Source organism: Hoplias malabaricus, chromosome X1, assembly GCF_029633855.1.
Source record: "Hoplias malabaricus isolate fHopMal1 chromosome X1, fHopMal1.hap1, whole genome shotgun sequence".
Lineage (NCBI taxonomy): Eukaryota > Metazoa > Chordata > Actinopteri > Characiformes > Erythrinidae > Hoplias > Hoplias malabaricus.
In genome coordinates, this window is record NC_089818.1 from 8,995,005 (window position 1) to 9,012,003 (window position 16,999).

A 16,999-nucleotide genomic window follows, 5' to 3' on the forward strand; every position below is an offset into this window, starting at 1 on the left:
GTTGTTTTTGATGTTGTATTTTTTGACCAATTAGGACCTCTGTAGCTCGTAAAGCAGAAACAAAAAGTCTCGGATACCCCTTTCATAATCACACGTCTGCATCCCCATTTCTGAATTTCAGTCTCCAGTTCAGTGCCGACTGAAGAGTGGAGCTCAAAACCGAACAGTTAACATAGTGCTCTCCATTTAAGAGTGGTTTTGATATGAGTTTTTTTTATTTTTTTTTGAGTGATGTCAAAGTGTGTGAAATATACGAGCATCTTACTTGACACCACACACACACACACACACACACACACACTCTCATGCAGCCCCCACGGCGTGTGTGTGTGTGTGGTTCAGCTGAGGTGAACGTTACATGATCCTGCACTGTAACACACACTCCACTTTCTGTGTTTTATGATCAGCGCAGTGCAGAAGGTCATGCACATCACCTGTGGGAGCTGCCAGGCTTTTGACACACCAAACACATTCTTTACCCACCACAAGCCCACCCAGCCCCTGACCTGATAGATCTCTGTGTTTATGTGTCTCTCAGACCCATTTTTATGAACCTTCCTCTAAGCAGGAATAGCACTGAGAGATTTATTCACTGACTATGTAGGTCTAGAATGATTTGCATTGGTATAAATAGCCCTCAAGAGCTGGGGGGTTGTAAACTCATTAGGATTTGGGTTGGACCAATACTTGCCAGTCATTTGTCTTAGTAATTTGCCAGTAGTGAGCTGTGCTAATTCGCTAATAGCGTGGGGCTTAGTTTGGGCCTTGGAGAGCAACTTCCCATATTGAAGATGATGCTCCTCTGGATGCCCCTATGGGATTTGCAATGGTATGTTAGTACTAAGCTAATGCAGGTACACACTAAAAAGCTTGTAAAGATTGTACCAATATTAGTTTTACAGTGACTCCTTCAGTAAAGAGCCCAGAACAAAGTTCACCACAGTTGTTTACCGGTTTCTAACAGGTGATTCATATTTGCTATTAGTGATCCTCAGAAGGCTTACCATTGATTTTACTGCAATTAGAAATATGCTTACAACTCCTTAGTGCCTCCAATCCAGCTCCCTGGGGGTGTAACCAATAGAAGGCTCTCTTGGCTGTATCTATCCAACACATACAGAACAAATAGTCCTGATTGGATAGTTTGTGTTGGGTTTTCCCCTTGTTTCTTGGTAAAACTCAAGAAAAGATTTCCCTCTTGTTGTAGACCTGACTTTATAGACTCATCTGTGTAGTCTAAGACTAGGCTTAATTCTGGTCCAGGGAAATTAGCTTTAGCTTAATGTAGCAGCGTTATAATGATTACAATAATTCAGATAAGGTCCATAGGCAGTGAGATTTTAAAATGCTGACCTGTTTAAAAAGCATAAGCCTCTCTCTCTCTCCCTCTCTTTCTCTCTCTCTCTCCTCTCTCTCTTTCTCTCTTTCTCTTTCTCTCTCCTCTCTCTCTCTCTCTCTCTCTCTTTCTCTCTCTCTCTCTCTCTCTCTCTCTCTCTATCTATCTTTCACTCCTCTCTCTCTCCTCTCTCTCTCTCTCTCTCTCTCTCTCTTTCACTCCTCTCTCTCTTTCACTCCTCTCTCTCTCTTTCTCTCTCTCTCTCTCTCTCTCTTTCACTTTCTCTCTCTCTCTCTCTCTCTCTCTCTCTCTCTCTCTCTCTCTCTCTCTCCTCTCTCTCTCTCTCTCTACGTCTACAGAAATACAACAGAGATGTCTGCTGTAATCAGGCCAAGGTGATTTATAACTCCAGAGTGCTCTATATAGATCCTCACACACACACACACACACACACCTTTTTATAACTCCCAGCAGCATATGATCCTCTGCATGCGCCATATTCTCAGTCCAGTCAGTTCTATTGCAGTTCAGCCACCGAAACCTCACAATTTGCCGCTATGACAGATGCAGCGCGTATCGTCGTATCCAACCTCCCAACCCCACTTTCCTCCTGGCTTTAAAAACACCAGCTGTCATTTACATTGTGTGAACGCTTTATGATGAATGGAGACACAGAAGTGATCCAAATGTCCTTGGGATGTAATCGCTTTACATTAACTCACCACATGTTTCTGTCTTCATTTATAAAGTTATAATTATGAAGCTGATTCACGCACGGCGTATTTATGGTACAGGCTCATCTCTAGCTGCAGGCCGTGTATTTTTACAAAAGCAACTCTCATGGGGCTCCAGTGCAGTAAAAAGTGTCAGCCCTAAGGTCAGGAGGCCGTGGGTTCAGTTAGTTGTCTAGTAAATCCCACTCCCCCATAAGCTAGAGACTGTTAGCTGAGATAACTATCTGGGAAGTTCTTCTCCGGGTGTTGAGCTGTCCAGTGTGTTAGCGTTAGGTTGAGTTAGCAGCAGTTCAAAAGACAGTGTGTAAAATTGTCCACAGGTGTGTGAGAGAGAGAACTGTAGAGAGAAGGAATGGGTGTATGTTTAATGCCTTGTCAGAGGCTGTTCCCGCTTTGTGTCAAATAATTCCTCATGAGCTCTGGACCCACAGAGACCCTGATCAATATGAAGTGGTTACAGAAGATGAGTAAGTGAGGAGGATTAGAAAATGGATTATTTTTCCCACCTTTACTTTTATCCACATGCTCTTATTTTGTAACTCTCTACCCTCATGATGTGTGTGAGCATACACACTCCTACAGTAAAGCGCTCTATCAGCTGAGTGTATATCCATCCTCTGTGAGTGACACAAAGGCTGCGTTCTAACAGCCGTCGATAAATTCTCTCCAATCTTCCGGCTAATAGCAAAATGGCGCTGCAGGCTGTTTTGAGGAGAAAGGATACACACAATGTGCTATCTGCCCTCCAGAGCCCATCATCAGTTTCCCACTCACATAAACAGCCGGTTTATTTGGTAGAGGTTTAGATCAAACTGACTGATCGGACTGACTCAAAACTCTTATAACATCTTACAACAGCTAATATATCACACACACACACACACACACACACACACACACACACTGTGTATCTTAATGTAGTCCCAATATGAAAACATATAAACTACTCTTAGACCCTTTCAGCAGGTTCAGTACTCCTCACTGCTGACTAGTTCTGAAACATGTGCTGATTTTAAAGCCATCAAACTATTTAATTTAGTGCCTGTTATCTGTTTATTTCATCTTATATTTAGGAGGCTCACATCACAAATAATCCCTTTACTTAAGGAATTAAAACTGTAATAATATATTGTATAAAAGATGGGGTTAATCACGTGGTTAATTATGGTCTTTACTGAGTAATTAAATAGGCAAATAAAATAGGCCAATATTAGACATGGACAAGAAGAATGGATATACCATGAACCTTATATTTATATATGTCCTAAAATGTTTTGAAAACAAAGACACACCCACAAAGCACTTCTGGTCACAGTGAGGGACCAGGTCTAGAATGATTTGCATTGGTATAAATAGCCCTCAAGAGCTGGGTGGGTTGTAAACTCATTAGGATTTGGGTTGGACCAATACGTGCAGTCATATGTAATTTGCAGTAGTGAGGGAATGTGGGCTATTCCTCACTTCTTCTCCTTCACTTAAGAATACAGACAAGCAAAAGAAGCTTCTGAATGATTTGCTAGATATTGCTATGTAGCCTCTGCCTCTCTGTCTCTCTCTCTCTCTCTCTCTCTCTCTCTCTCTCTCTCTCTCTCTTTCTCTCTCTCTCTCTCTCTCTCTCTCTCTCTCTCTCTCTCTCTCTCTCTCTCTCTCTCTCTCTCTCTCTCTCTCTCTCTCTGGGACATCTTTGATTGAGGTGACCACCTGCTGGTAGATATCAGGCTATAAAATAATAAACATCGTCAGGTTGTGTGCGTGTGTGTGTGTGTGTGTATGTGTGTGTCTGTGCGTGTGCAGGTTTGAATCTGTGGAAATTAAGTGCAGGTTACTGCCTCTGTGAAAATGTGTAAACCCATGCAGACAACTAGCTTAGACGGATGATTAGCATGCTAATCCGCTTGCTAATGTGTGTGTGTGTGTGTGTGTGTGTGTGTGTGTGTGTGTGTGAGAGAGAGAGAGAGAGAGAGAGAGGAGAGAGTCATGTGTAAATAATTCTCACTGTAGCCCAGCAGCAGCAGCATGACCAGACTCTTTCTGAGACATATCTCTGCCTTTGTTGTGCATCTGTTTACAGCTCACAATCAGAACTGTTTTGACACAGCATTAATTTAATCAATAACAGAGACAAATGACCGCCAGCCGTTTACACACTACATACTTCTGTTGTAAAAAGGGTTCATGACCACTTAGCTATGTTTTTTACCGTCTCTTAGTGGTTTTAGATAGTAATCAATGCAGAAGTATACAGTAGCAGTCTGGCTACGCTAACTGTACATTATTATTATTTTTTAAAATATATTTACTGACTTGATTCTTCACTCACTCACACATTCACACCTATGGACATAAATGTGAGTAAGTGAGTGACTGAGTGAGCCGTCTTCTCCTATAAAAATCAGTTTGCAGGAAACAGGAGCTTTTATTATTGTGACAAGGTTAATTTGAGTTTTTCATAAATATTCGAATCTGCTTTCAAAATAAAAGACCTCAAAAATGGATATTAATATTGTTGTAATGTTGATATTTAACCAGCACTATAATTAGAAATATTAGGGCTATATTTGGCACTTTGGCTCGTGTTGTTGCTATCTATGTCAACTCTGAACAGTGTTTGTTTTGGTCATTTCATGTGCACACTCCAAAACTATGCACTGTGGGTAAGGACGACCTCAGAATGTGAGTTCTCGGACCATCGCTGGATTCAGATCACGCCATGGTTGTGTTTGGATGCTACCTTCCTACCTTATCAATCTCAAGGTCATGAATCTGAGTCCATTTACACCAGTGGTCATGGGTCGATGGGTGGGACTCAGTAATACAATATCTGTCGAGTCACGTTCATATTTCAACCATTACAATGTATTACAGCGTAGTCTGTCCTCAAATGGGCAATTCCAGGCTTTGAGAGGTCACTTTAAAAACGTATTCAGTTCCATATTACTGATTAGCTTAGGCCCATAATCCAGGCTGTGCTAAAAAGGATTATGCCATCTCAGTAACATACTCCGATTCGATTACGCTCCATTATATTTTAATCACTTTCCATTTAAAGGCTCAATATTGATGTTTTGTATCGTTGCATTTCCATCTGCTGAGAGCCTAGCTACCAGAGGCCGAGAGCACTGTCTCATATTTCGCTGCTCTCTCTTCGATTTTCTCCTTTTTTTGCACTTCCTCTCTTTCTCTTTTCTCACTGGGAAATGCATGGGTTCCAAATCCCCTTCATGTAGTGTGGCCTTTTCCCCCCTCTCTTCAGAAAATTTGGATGTACTCCCAAGTAATCACCCTATGTTTTCAGAAGTATGGATAATCAGATTACTGTCTTTTTAACTGTAACTGTAAAGGATTACCCTCGCCTCTCTTTTTTATTGTTGGTTAAATGCTTAATCCTGTTAGGTGTATTGTGATGCTTCTCAAAACTGCAAAGCCTGGTGCTTTTCTGTGCTGTTAGCTGTTAGCTGTTAGCTTTCCTGGGTGAACTGGGTTTGTTTTTGTGTGTAGAGACTGGATGTTGGATTAGAAAGGCTTGGGTGCTACAGGAAACAAGTTCCCAATACTGTTTTTGGGGATTGTAACTAGTCAGGAACTGGCTAACGTTCACAATGTGCTCGTGTGGTGTTTGAGGGACTGGACGAGGAGGCTTTGTGATAGCGTTAAATTAGCAATGGTAGTATTTTTACCTCATAATTCCAGCTTCAAAATCATAGTGATTGTTCACTGACCTGTACAAGGGAGAATAAAGCTACTCCAGGCTCAGCACTGCAGAAACTGCACTATGTAACTTTTTAGACGAGGGTTGGAAACCACAAACTCCATCCCTCCAATTGTCTATGATTTCAGAACAGTGTGGTAAGAATGAATTACACTTTGCAACTTTAGGGGACCCCAGTAGCAAAAATACAGGGTTCAACTACATTATAGTCAACATCTTGAACATATGAGGAGGTCTGAATCTAAGCAGTGTTTCTCTATGAGTCTCTGTTACTACGTTCGCCATTTAGCAGCAGTGAATGTTCATTTATTTTTATTTTTGGTGTGATGTTCTGTTTGAATAACCTGCCGAACCTAGAGCCTCAAAAAGCCATGTTTGCTTCCTCCCTACCCAAACGCAACAGGGAGCAGAGGAGGTCACTGATGTTTGGACACACTCTCCCATATGCACTCTACATGTTTGGCTGTGCTGTCGCTTTAAGGCAGAGAAGAGGGCAGCAGGCAGCATTAATGCAGGTACAGGCACAGTCGGACCCCTGGGCTCTGGGGGTCCACCCTGTAAAGGGGAAAGAATTTAGCAATTAGCAGGAATCGATAACATGCAGAGAGTTAAATAAGGTTACCCTCAGAGGCAGCACCGAGCTGGAAGCCAGTCAGGCGCTGGGCCACCAGCCAATCAGGTGGCTCCGTCGTCTAGTTGCCAGGCAGACTGATTCTTCTCATAGCCAATTATGTGTGTGGGGGGGATTGGAACAGGGATAGAGAGAGGGAGAGAGAGAGAGAGAGAGAGAGAGAGAGTGGTAGCCGTGGTGGAGGAGTTTCTGGGCCAAAAACAATGGTCAGTTTGGGCTGGCTGTTCTGAAATAAGTGATGGAGTCCACACACACACACACACACATTCACACACACAGAGGGGACGTGGAGTGTGTCAGTTCTGCAGGGGGCTGGTGGGGGTCATCAGCAGCATCCTGTGTGATAGCCTTTGTTTGCTCCTGAGTAATTATACCCACAATCCCCCTCCTGGCCAACTCTGCTCAGTATTCATGGGGAGTGTAGCACAAGACAGCATGGGCCTGCTCTGAGCACAGAGGTGAGAGAGAGAGAGAGAGAGAGAGAGATGTAGGGAACAAGAGAGAAAGGGAAAATGAGTAAAAGAGAGTGGGAAAGAGTCATAAAGGGAGACAGAGATACTGTGAGAGGGAAAGAGAGTCTGGGAGAGAGAACGAGATGGAAAGAGGGTGAGAGAATGAAAGAATGAGTGTGTGTGTGTGTGTGAGAGAGAGAGAGAGAGAGAGAGAGAGAGAGGGAGAGAGAGAGAGAGAGAGCGAGAGAGAGAGAGAGAGAGAGAGAGAGAAAGCCTGGGTAGTTCAGGGTTTATGACTGGCTGAATTACAATCCACTTCTTGCTCTTGTGCTGCTTCAGACACTGTTCCAATATAATCACCTCCATCTCTGTCTGCACCTGAGAGGAATACATACACCCCCCCCCCCCCTCTCTCTCTCTCTCTCTACTGGATTAAGTGTGTGTCATCAGCATGTCTCTATGATGAGATGTATAGATTTACAGAATGATAATCTGATGAAAGAAGGAGTTAGCAAGTGGGATATTGGGAGAAGTATAAAGGGGAGTCCCATGCAATACACACACACACACACACTCAATATAATATAGTGTGTTTATAATTCTCTGTGTACTGATCATACACAGTGATATATTCCACTTCTGTGGATGACAGTTTAGAAACAGTTTTTTGTGTTTGTTTGGGTTTTTTGCCTTGTTTTTCCTTCCATTTTTCCATGGAACTAAAGAAGCCAATTCCTTTTTTCTCTCTCTACCTCATTTCCCTTCTTTTTCAGTTTCTCAACCTCTCTCCCACTTTCACTGATTTTTGTTTCTGTTCGTTTTTATCACTCATTCATCTCCCTCTTTTTGGTATCAACAGCAAAAACAATGTCATGATAATCTCTCCCTCTCTCTCTCTCTCTCTCTCTCTCTCTCTCTCTCTCTCAGGGCCGCTGCTCCAGAGAGAACTGTAAGTACCTGCACCCTCCTCCACACTTGAAGACGCAGCTGGAGATCAATGGCAGGAATAACCTGATCCAGCAGAAGAATATGGCCATGCTTGCACAGCAGATGCAGCTGGCCAATGCCATGATGCCTGGCACGCAACTGCAGCCTGTGGTGAGAAATAAATACACACACACACACACACACACACACACACACACACACTCATTCTCTGTAGCAATGGATCCCAAGCAAGTAAGGACCAAACCATGACATGTAAACCTTGCAGAGCTCTGATTGGCCAGTTGTCAATCACGAAATGCAGACGTCGCCATCAGTAAAATCCCGAAGCTACAGCTGAGATCACATTTGTTTTTCTCTGACTCCCAACGGCAGCTCGTAAAAGTATGCCGCAGTCTTTTGAAGAGGTCCAAGCGCTCCTTGGATCGGTGGTGGACGGAAGAACCCAACCGGTCATATGCCACCCTGGCCTTGGATATTGTTGGTGCTGTGTCCATTGAGAACTGACCATGTCTAACTTTAGTGAGAGAAACAAGAGGGCCAGACACAGCAGGGAAAGCCCGAGCGCCAAGAGGCCTGCTGTTGCAGAAAAGAGCCGCTCACTTATGACAGGGAGCTACAGGCAGAGCTGTCATCACCAAGCTGTTCGTCCGCTGCAGAACCCCAGCAAGGAGACGAGAATCCACACTGACACTTCATCAGTCAATCTCCGGGCAGTGGTGAGGTGAGAGCAGGGAGACAGCTACTGCTTCCCTAAGGCATATGCTTCCAGCTCGCTAACACACACCTAGCGTAAAGAGGAAAGAGAAAGGGTTAGGGCAAGGTTTTCAACCTCGTTCTAGCAGCTTTGGATTGACAGTGCTGTGTTAAAACACAGGAAATTAGAACATTCTGGGACTGGGAACCTGGGATTAGAACAGGCAAGTGGTGCATTTTCAACTAGAATTTAGAACTGAGGCGCTTTTCTTGGAAATAACAAGACGTTTTCTCATTAATCTCAAAGTAAAGATGTTAGATAGGGCTCTTTGGTGCGATGCCATGGCAGGACAATGTCTGGTTCCCTACAGGAGCTATTTCTCAACAGGTTTAAACAGTAAGAGGCAGCACCATGGCACTGCAGGTAGTTTTGCTGCAGTAGAGCTCCAGGGTTCTGTGGTCCTATGGGTTTTGTGAAGTAAATAAAATTAATACCATATATATACCATATATAACAGGGTTATATCAAGAGTATGTCATATTAATCCCACTATTCCTGTAAAATTGACATGGATATTGACACGAATGTACAATTCCGGTGTAATTACCGGGAGGACTCGGGAGGAAAAGAGTCAATACATTACCAGGAAAAACAATGAGGTCTTGAGTGTGTTTAACAGCTGAATGTGTGTGAAGGGCTATTGTGTTAAACAGTGTTGGGCATATCGATATAGGTTTAAAAACACCACCGGAGAGACAAGAAACAGAACTCTCAGGGCAGAAGCAGAAAGTTTCTGTGATGCTTTTGATTCTGTGATAGCTTTACAAACCCACTTTGGTTACATTTACCTTTGTATTTTCCTCAAGAATGAGGCTGAGGTTTTGATGTATGGGTTGTGGAAGGATGAGCTTTTCCAAAAGGCTGTCTAGACAGTGACAAACACTCATAAACATCAGTGTGTTGCATCCCGTCCAAAGTCTCAAATCCCAAGTGTCTGGAATCGGATAACAGACTCATTTTGGGACTGATTCCCTAGATTTTGGGAAGGCATTTCCTCTGCCTATAACTCATGGGCTAGGAAACATAGCCTTGGAATGCTGGTCAGGTTTAGCTAAAGTTGAGTGTTTCTCAGGCTAAGTTCACTACAACATGGCATGCCATGTCCCAGATGAAGATTCAGAACCACATTGTTTGGAAAGTGGAAAAAAGTGGAGAAGTTATCCATATGTTTTTCAATTATTGGGCGCAAGGCGGGAATACACCCTGGAGGGGGCGCCAGTCCTTCACAGGGCAACGCAGACACACACATTCACTCACACCTACGGACACTTTTAAGTCGCCAATTCACCTACCAACGTGTGTTTTTGGACTGTGGGAGGAAACCGCACTCCTCACAGACAGTCACCCGGAAGAAACCCACGCAGACACAGGGAGAACACACCACACTTCTCACAGACAGTCACCTGGAAGAAACCCACGCAGACACAGGGAGAACACACCACACTCCTCACAGACAGTCACCCGGAGGAAACCCACACAGACACAGAGAGAACACACCACACTCCTCACAGACAGTCACCCGGAGCGGGAATCGAACCCACAACCTCCAGGCCCCTGGAGCTGTGTGACCTGCTGCGCCACCGTGCCGCCCTACAGCTAAGCAGCCTGTCTTCAGAAGGTCTTCAGAAGCTGTACTGAAGGCCTCACACTTTAAAATACCATCATATTTAGGAAGCCACAGTGGAATCGATATACCATGCTTGGCGTTGTCTTACTCTGGGCCTTACTGAAGTTTTAGAAACAACACAACAGCAGGTAGAACTGGAAACACGACCAGGTTTAAAAATAATAAGTGGTTCTGTTTTACATGTGCTGTTTTGGAAGGGATCAGGGCCTTGGCTACTTGAGGAGATGGATCAGACAGGTATTGTGAAAATGGCCTTAATTGCATATTCGGCCCCATTCGGTGAAAACCCAGCAAGTGCAATGTGTCCCCATAGGCCCCTAGCGCTGTCTTTGCAGGCAAATTAACAGCACTCTCTTGTGCCGTATTTCTGTTTCTGTTTCCTTCTCTCCTACTCTGTCTCTCTCTCTATCTCTCTCTCTCTCTCCTTCTCTCTATTCATCCACCGGAGAGGACTCTGAGGTGTAAAGTTCCACATAAAACCAGGCTGTAGATTTCAGGGACAAATGTTATGCTAAAGGCTGCAGCTACTGAGGAAAGTTTCTGTATATCATGATTATGTAAGGGGAGCGTTATTTTCATTAGCGTTATGTAAAGACTCTTGTGCTGTGTGTGTGCGTGTGTGTGTGTGTGTGTGTGTGTGTATGTGTGTGTGTGTATGTGAAGGTTAAGCTGCAGTGTGGGCAGCTCTAATGCTGCTGTTATCCAACGTGTTAACAGTACGGAAATCGTACCTGATCTGACTCACATCTGAAAAATCAAGCACTAAATATGCAGTTTAACACTAGAAATAGCCCATCACTCTTTTTCTCACTGCTGTTACGGATGCCAGAACCTTAAAATATCATTAGGTATTGATCAGACTGATCAAAATGATCAAACGTTTGGCGGAAATTGGAAAATTATCCAAGTACTTCACAAGCGCTATATAGATATGTGCAGGTGAAGCTAAGCTAAGCCCTTCGTTAAGGTCTTCAGGAGCTAAACATGAACACTTCATTTTAGATTTCCAACAAAAATTAGGATGTGGCAGTGGAATCCACCAACACTGTGTGGGGTTCCAGTGGGTGGGACACTCCAAGCCAGTGGTCCCCATACTGGAAAATATTGAAAATCTCGAGGCCACTCACTCTGAAACACCCAAATTCGCCCATCTCCACTTTCAGAACCACTGCTCTAGGCCATGCCATGGCACCTTGGCTTTTTTCAGAGTTTTCAAACTGTAAAATGTCTCAGTGAAGATTTGGGTTGGGCTCATTGTAGCAGAAATACTCAAATTCCATTTGGGCAAAAGAAAGATGACCACAGTGCAGCAGGCCGTTTGGACAGTGTCCACATCCAGGGGGTCCAGGGTTTTCAGCGCTGCTCAAGAGCATGTTCCCTAGGTTGTCCGTGTGGGCGTATACTTTGTATGCGCATACTTTATTTGACAGGCTATTAAGCACAGAGTAAGCACTCGCTCTCCAAAAACAAACTCACCAGCGTTTTTTAAAGAGTGGAAGTGTCCAGGTTCAGGGACGAATGCCGCCAGGAATGTGGAAGAAATGCTCAGCAAGGACATGTAATTTGGAAAAACAAGGACAGGACACGCTGTGAGAATATGCTACTGTGAATAAAAAAGATCATAGAGCACGATACAGAGCATTTTCTGCACTGTCTAAATAGTGTTTGGTTAGTAATGTGATTTTTTAGATCGTACTTATAAGCAGCCACGTAATATTGCGTGATAAGAGCTCACATTGCCATTGCGGAAGTCACCGAGCGTAATGCTGGCCAATGCAGACGTCTATTAGCTAATACAGGACATGTGCAGTTAATGTCCACCTTCAAGTGTGCTGAGCTCCGACGATTCAGTGTTAATCTCCGTTTGAAAATAATACAAGGAGGCATTAGCTAGTCTTCACCCTCCCAACTTGTGATCACAGGAGACCTAGCTAGTGGGTGGAATTGGCAATGTCTAAAAACTGTACTCCCTCCAATCTATTTACAACACTTTTTAAAAATAAAATGTGCCAGAAAGGTTGTTTGGAGCAATGCCAGGGGAGAACGATTTTTGTTTCCTGAAGAACTGTCTTTTAAAAAGCACTTTTGAGTTGTTTGAAAGGAAAGAATGCTTTTAAAGCACATAACATGAAGGTTCTGGGTCAATTATGTGATTTTATGAACCACATAGAAGCCAAGACCCCTTTAAGGATCTTTAATCTGAAGAAGAAAAAGAACTTGGCATACAGAGTGTTCAGTTTTGATCAGGGTGCTCTCAACTTATCCATCATGAATGACCTTAATTACTGTCTGTAAAGACCCTGTTTGTGAAGGACATGTGCAGCTATGAAGGATTCCTATGATGGAATTGGATTGTAGCTCACTCACTCACTTAGATATATGCATAGTCACTGTGTAACGTATATATTCACTTACTCACATTCACATACTCAATCACTCACCTACATAATCACGCACTCACAAAAAATAGTCTCTTGCACATGCTCACTCACTCACTCACTCACTCCCTCACATACTCACTCATTCACTCAGATACATACACATTCCACCACTCACATTCATACTCACTCACTCATACCCAATATACTACTTCTCACATACTCACTCACATTTACAGAATGATCCACAAGGGGGTGCTGTTGTGCTTCACATCAATGACACTTTGTGACCTTGTAAAAGTTAGGGAACCTCCAAATAATGTTAATAACATTCTTCATAAAGCCTTTAAATGGATAAAGAACCACCGTATGTTTTTCACACTGGGATCTCCCCGGGGGTCTGGATGCGGTTAGTCAGTGGGCAAGGTTTAAGCCTGTACAAAAAGCACTGTCCTTCCCAGGGCCTTGTTAGCTGTGGACCTTTATCTGCCCAGTCCATACAGAAGTAAGGAGGAGCTGTAAATAGTCCTGAGAGGAAGATTGTGGTCAGACCTTATCAGTGCATATCAGGGCTGACAGACGTGGGCATGTGTGTTCCTCCCGGACTTCTTGAGAAGGAACAATAAAAGACCGGGGAAGAGGATGCCGAGAATAAAAAAGCCACGGATCTCACAGCAACTGAGCCGAAGGGGTTCTTTTTCTTTAGGTCACACCGCATGCGGAGAGTGAAGAGAGGCGGGGTGAGGCGCACACAGCGAGACAGCAGCATTAAAAAGAAGAAGAGGACAAACACAAAGGCATGGGGAGATGAGAAGGCAGGGATAACTCCTTTCACCCCTTGTTTTCTTTCAACCCCGCACTGCTTTCCCACTCCTTCGCCGCATCCCCGCACTTTGATGTGGCGAAGCTGGGTTTAATTTCATGCGTGGTGATCAGCTGAAGGTGATCTAATTAGGCCTCGCTAATTCCCCATCTCAAAGACGATGTCCTGGATTACAGGGCCTGTTTCTGCCGAAGCTGGTGACAGCCTTGCATTTCCAATTTGGCTCCTCTGGAATCCTCTACGCTGTGTACGGGGATTTCTACTACTTTCATGTGCACTTACTTTGGGCCCAGGCGTCTGCATAGACACAGTGGGGCACAGTCTGGAGTAGCTGCGCATGAGCCTAAAGACACCATGCTCTATCCCTTCAATCCAACAGTGTTACTGAGAGTCCATGCTTGGGCATCCATACATAGCGCTGGAGGAGCAGTTCAGGGTTAGGTGCCTTGCTCAAGGGCACTCCAGCCGTGGATGTTAGGGGACGAGAAAGCGATGTTCACCCAAGGAGTCGCAGCTGCCTCTTCTGCAGCAATACACACAAACAACCCACCTATTAAACCTCAATAATTGATTTCAGAGGAAACTCTTGGCGAGAAATTTTGGACATGAACTCCAACCTCAGTAAACACTTGGCCTCACATCTTTAGTGGCACACGTGGCCTCAGAAGAAATTTACTCTGTGCGTACCTCAGCTAATGAGGGACACGTGAGAGCAAACAGCATGTAAACAACGTTTATCATTTCTTCTGGAAGACGTTCTCATGTCAGACCACTGAGGCTCGGTGTGTGTATCAGAGCAAATCAAAGCGCCATGGCAACATGCTCCTAGTATGATGATGAGACATGCTGGGGTTGTAGTGTATTACTGTTGCCTCATCTACCCCTATCAAGAATTTGTTGATTTCGTAAAACCCCAGAATTGCTCTCATCGTTCATTTACAGAGTGTTGTTAGTGTCTTTCCATCCGTGTCGTCATGTCACCAGCAACATCCCACTGATCTTTCCTCTCTTGGATTACAGTGCTTCTGTTAATCTCCCTCATCACCTTGTGTTATCTGCATTCTAACTCCACATTCTGCTCAAAGGAGGATGGCTTTCCCTTTTGAGATTTGTGGCACACTGTTGTTGTATGCCATTCTTACACTGTACACTATTCATTTTACATTTTATTCTCTAAATGTGAACATGATCTTCAGAATGTAGTACACAGTGAATTAAAGGAGTGCTCCAGATATACGTAACATATCTAGGTTATGATTGCTTTGTTTACCGTCACTAATCAAGCTCCCATCCATTCACGTCTCTTTCGAACGTAATTTACAAGTACCCTTAATGCCCTTTTATTAGAATAGTTGTGCTGTCACCATGATACCAGGCTGGGTTTAAGAGTATTGTAAGAGGCTTCATTCGTATTAAGTGGAATAGATGTATATAACTAGCGTATACCTGTAAACTCGTTTACATTCAGTATAGTTGCAGTACACACTATACCTTAGAATTAAACAAGTCGTGTACTCAGTTTACTGCACGAATGTCTAAAATATACTTAAATTATATGTTTATAAACCAATAAAACGGGCCAGATTTATCCCAATAAATATTGAAATCGTACACTTAGTGCACTGATACTAGTATATTTACTACATAAATTATACTTAGGAAATATACTTCCACACTACCTACATTTACTTTTGTGTTAAAAACACCAATGCAGGTGGATGCTTCATAGGAATCTTTTAGAGCTTACCTTGAACTAGGGTGACCAGGCATCCTCTTTTACCCGGACATGTCCTCTTTTTTAGACTTAAAAAAAATTCGGGCGGAATGTCACAAACATTCGGGTTTTTGTTTTTCTAGAGCTTACGTAGAATTTTCGAGAAGCGTTTTGTTCACAAACTAGTCCCACCCTCCCCTACTCTGATTGGTTCACTTGAGTGAGAACGGGGCTGTCACGGACTGATGGTGGCAGACGCACACACTAAAACACAACAAATTTATTTACAAAAGAATAACAAAACGGATAGACTTCGAAAGAAAGGAAACATGATGACTGAGAGACAAATCAAGACGGAGGAAACAAAACGAAGAATAGCAGAGACAGACTAGACTTGGAAACGAAACAAAACGACGACATGGAAAACAATGACGGAGAATCAGCGGTGACAGACAGACTTGAGAATGTGACAGACTTGATAACATGGACCGAAACAGTACAAGAACGAATGACCGACAAGAGGAAGTGATACAAGGGGACTTAAATACTAAACACAGACGAGACGCACCTGAGACAGATAATGAGAGGGCAGGGTAACAAATGAGACACAGACGATGAGGCAGAACAAAGGCGGGACTAAGGCGGAGACAAGGACAATAACAGACAGAGCCATGTGCAGAGAGAGCACATGGCAGGGAAAACAGACATGACAGGACGAGGGCGTGACAGGGGCGTGGTGAAGTAGCCTAAAATCTTCTGATTGGACGGTCTGACTGTTGAGCTACCGTTATTGGTCGATAACCTTCTCTGTAAACATTTAATTGGTCAGTCTGCACGTCAGTAGTCGTCCACCCCCACCCCACCCCCGGAGACATGTCCTCTTTACACCATCTCAGATCTGGTCGCCCTACTTGAACAGATAGCATATATGTGACTGGTCATCGCTTGCAACAAAGGAAGCACGTACTAGTCTTCCCAGCTTGCTGATGACAGAGAATGAGCCTCAATGAAACACTGAAATGAACTGAATTGAGTTTAGCGAAACTCAACTGAACAGAGCACTCGCACAATGCACCCTTCTCATTACATTAAAAAGGCTTTATGGTCCCTTTGATGTAAGAAGCCTATTATGTTTATTAGCTATGTACTCCAAAGCACATGAGAGTGGACCATGCGTCATTCCTAGCAAATGATATTCAAGTGCCGGGGGTACCACGTCTCCATAAAGGCATTCGTATTAAAAAAAGCAGACATGAATTATATTAGAATTTGATATTAGAACCAGATGCTCTGGGCTTTGTGAAAGCAGGTCAAAGGTCAGTCTTTCTCTTTGTGCCTACAGCTACAGCACATTACCCTGAGCTCCAGCGTGCTGCATTTTCTAACCCATCACTCACCCAGCACCACCTTGTTGCCCTTCTCACCCAAACGCTGCTCCCACGCACTGCCGCGCTAGGCACAGTATATGTTTGAACAAGCCAGGCACTGATTTCTACACTGATTTGTACATGAACAAGGCAGACGTGAAGGAACAGGACTCACTGAGCATAATTAGAAATAATCTATTGTCTTATGTCAATAAACGCCAACCAAGCACTTTCAGAACGGTTAATGTCTACCTACATTTGTTATAGGTTTATACTAGTCGGGGTGGATCCAATGGCAGTCAAACATAACAACTTTAAGTCCCTTTCACACATACCTTTCATTACAAGGGTTGCCAGGTCTATGTTTCTTAAGCAATATGAGGCTTTTTTCTGTGAAGTGGTTCACAAATGGTGATAGCAGCAAGCTGTTGTTGTTGTATTTATTTATTTATTTATTTTATTTTATTTTATTATTTATTTTTGTTTGAATAAAGTGCAAACTCATACTGAAAGTATCTTCATGAGG

General features: G+C 43.5%; 1 protein-coding gene across 4 annotated transcripts in view; it reads left to right on the forward strand.

Moving 5' to 3' along the window:
- The window catches only part of LOC136675532 (muscleblind-like protein 1), a 111,873-nt gene that overhangs the window by 71,066 nt on the left and 23,808 nt on the right, over nucleotides 1-16,999 (forward strand). For all 4 annotated transcript variants that reach the window (XM_066652107.1, XM_066652103.1, XM_066652106.1 and 1 more), the window contains exon 3: nucleotides 7,790-7,960. In XM_066652107.1, the coding sequence (XP_066508204.1) occupies nucleotides 7,790-7,960 (171 nt within the window). The remainder of the gene's footprint in view (nucleotides 1-7,789; nucleotides 7,961-16,999) is intronic.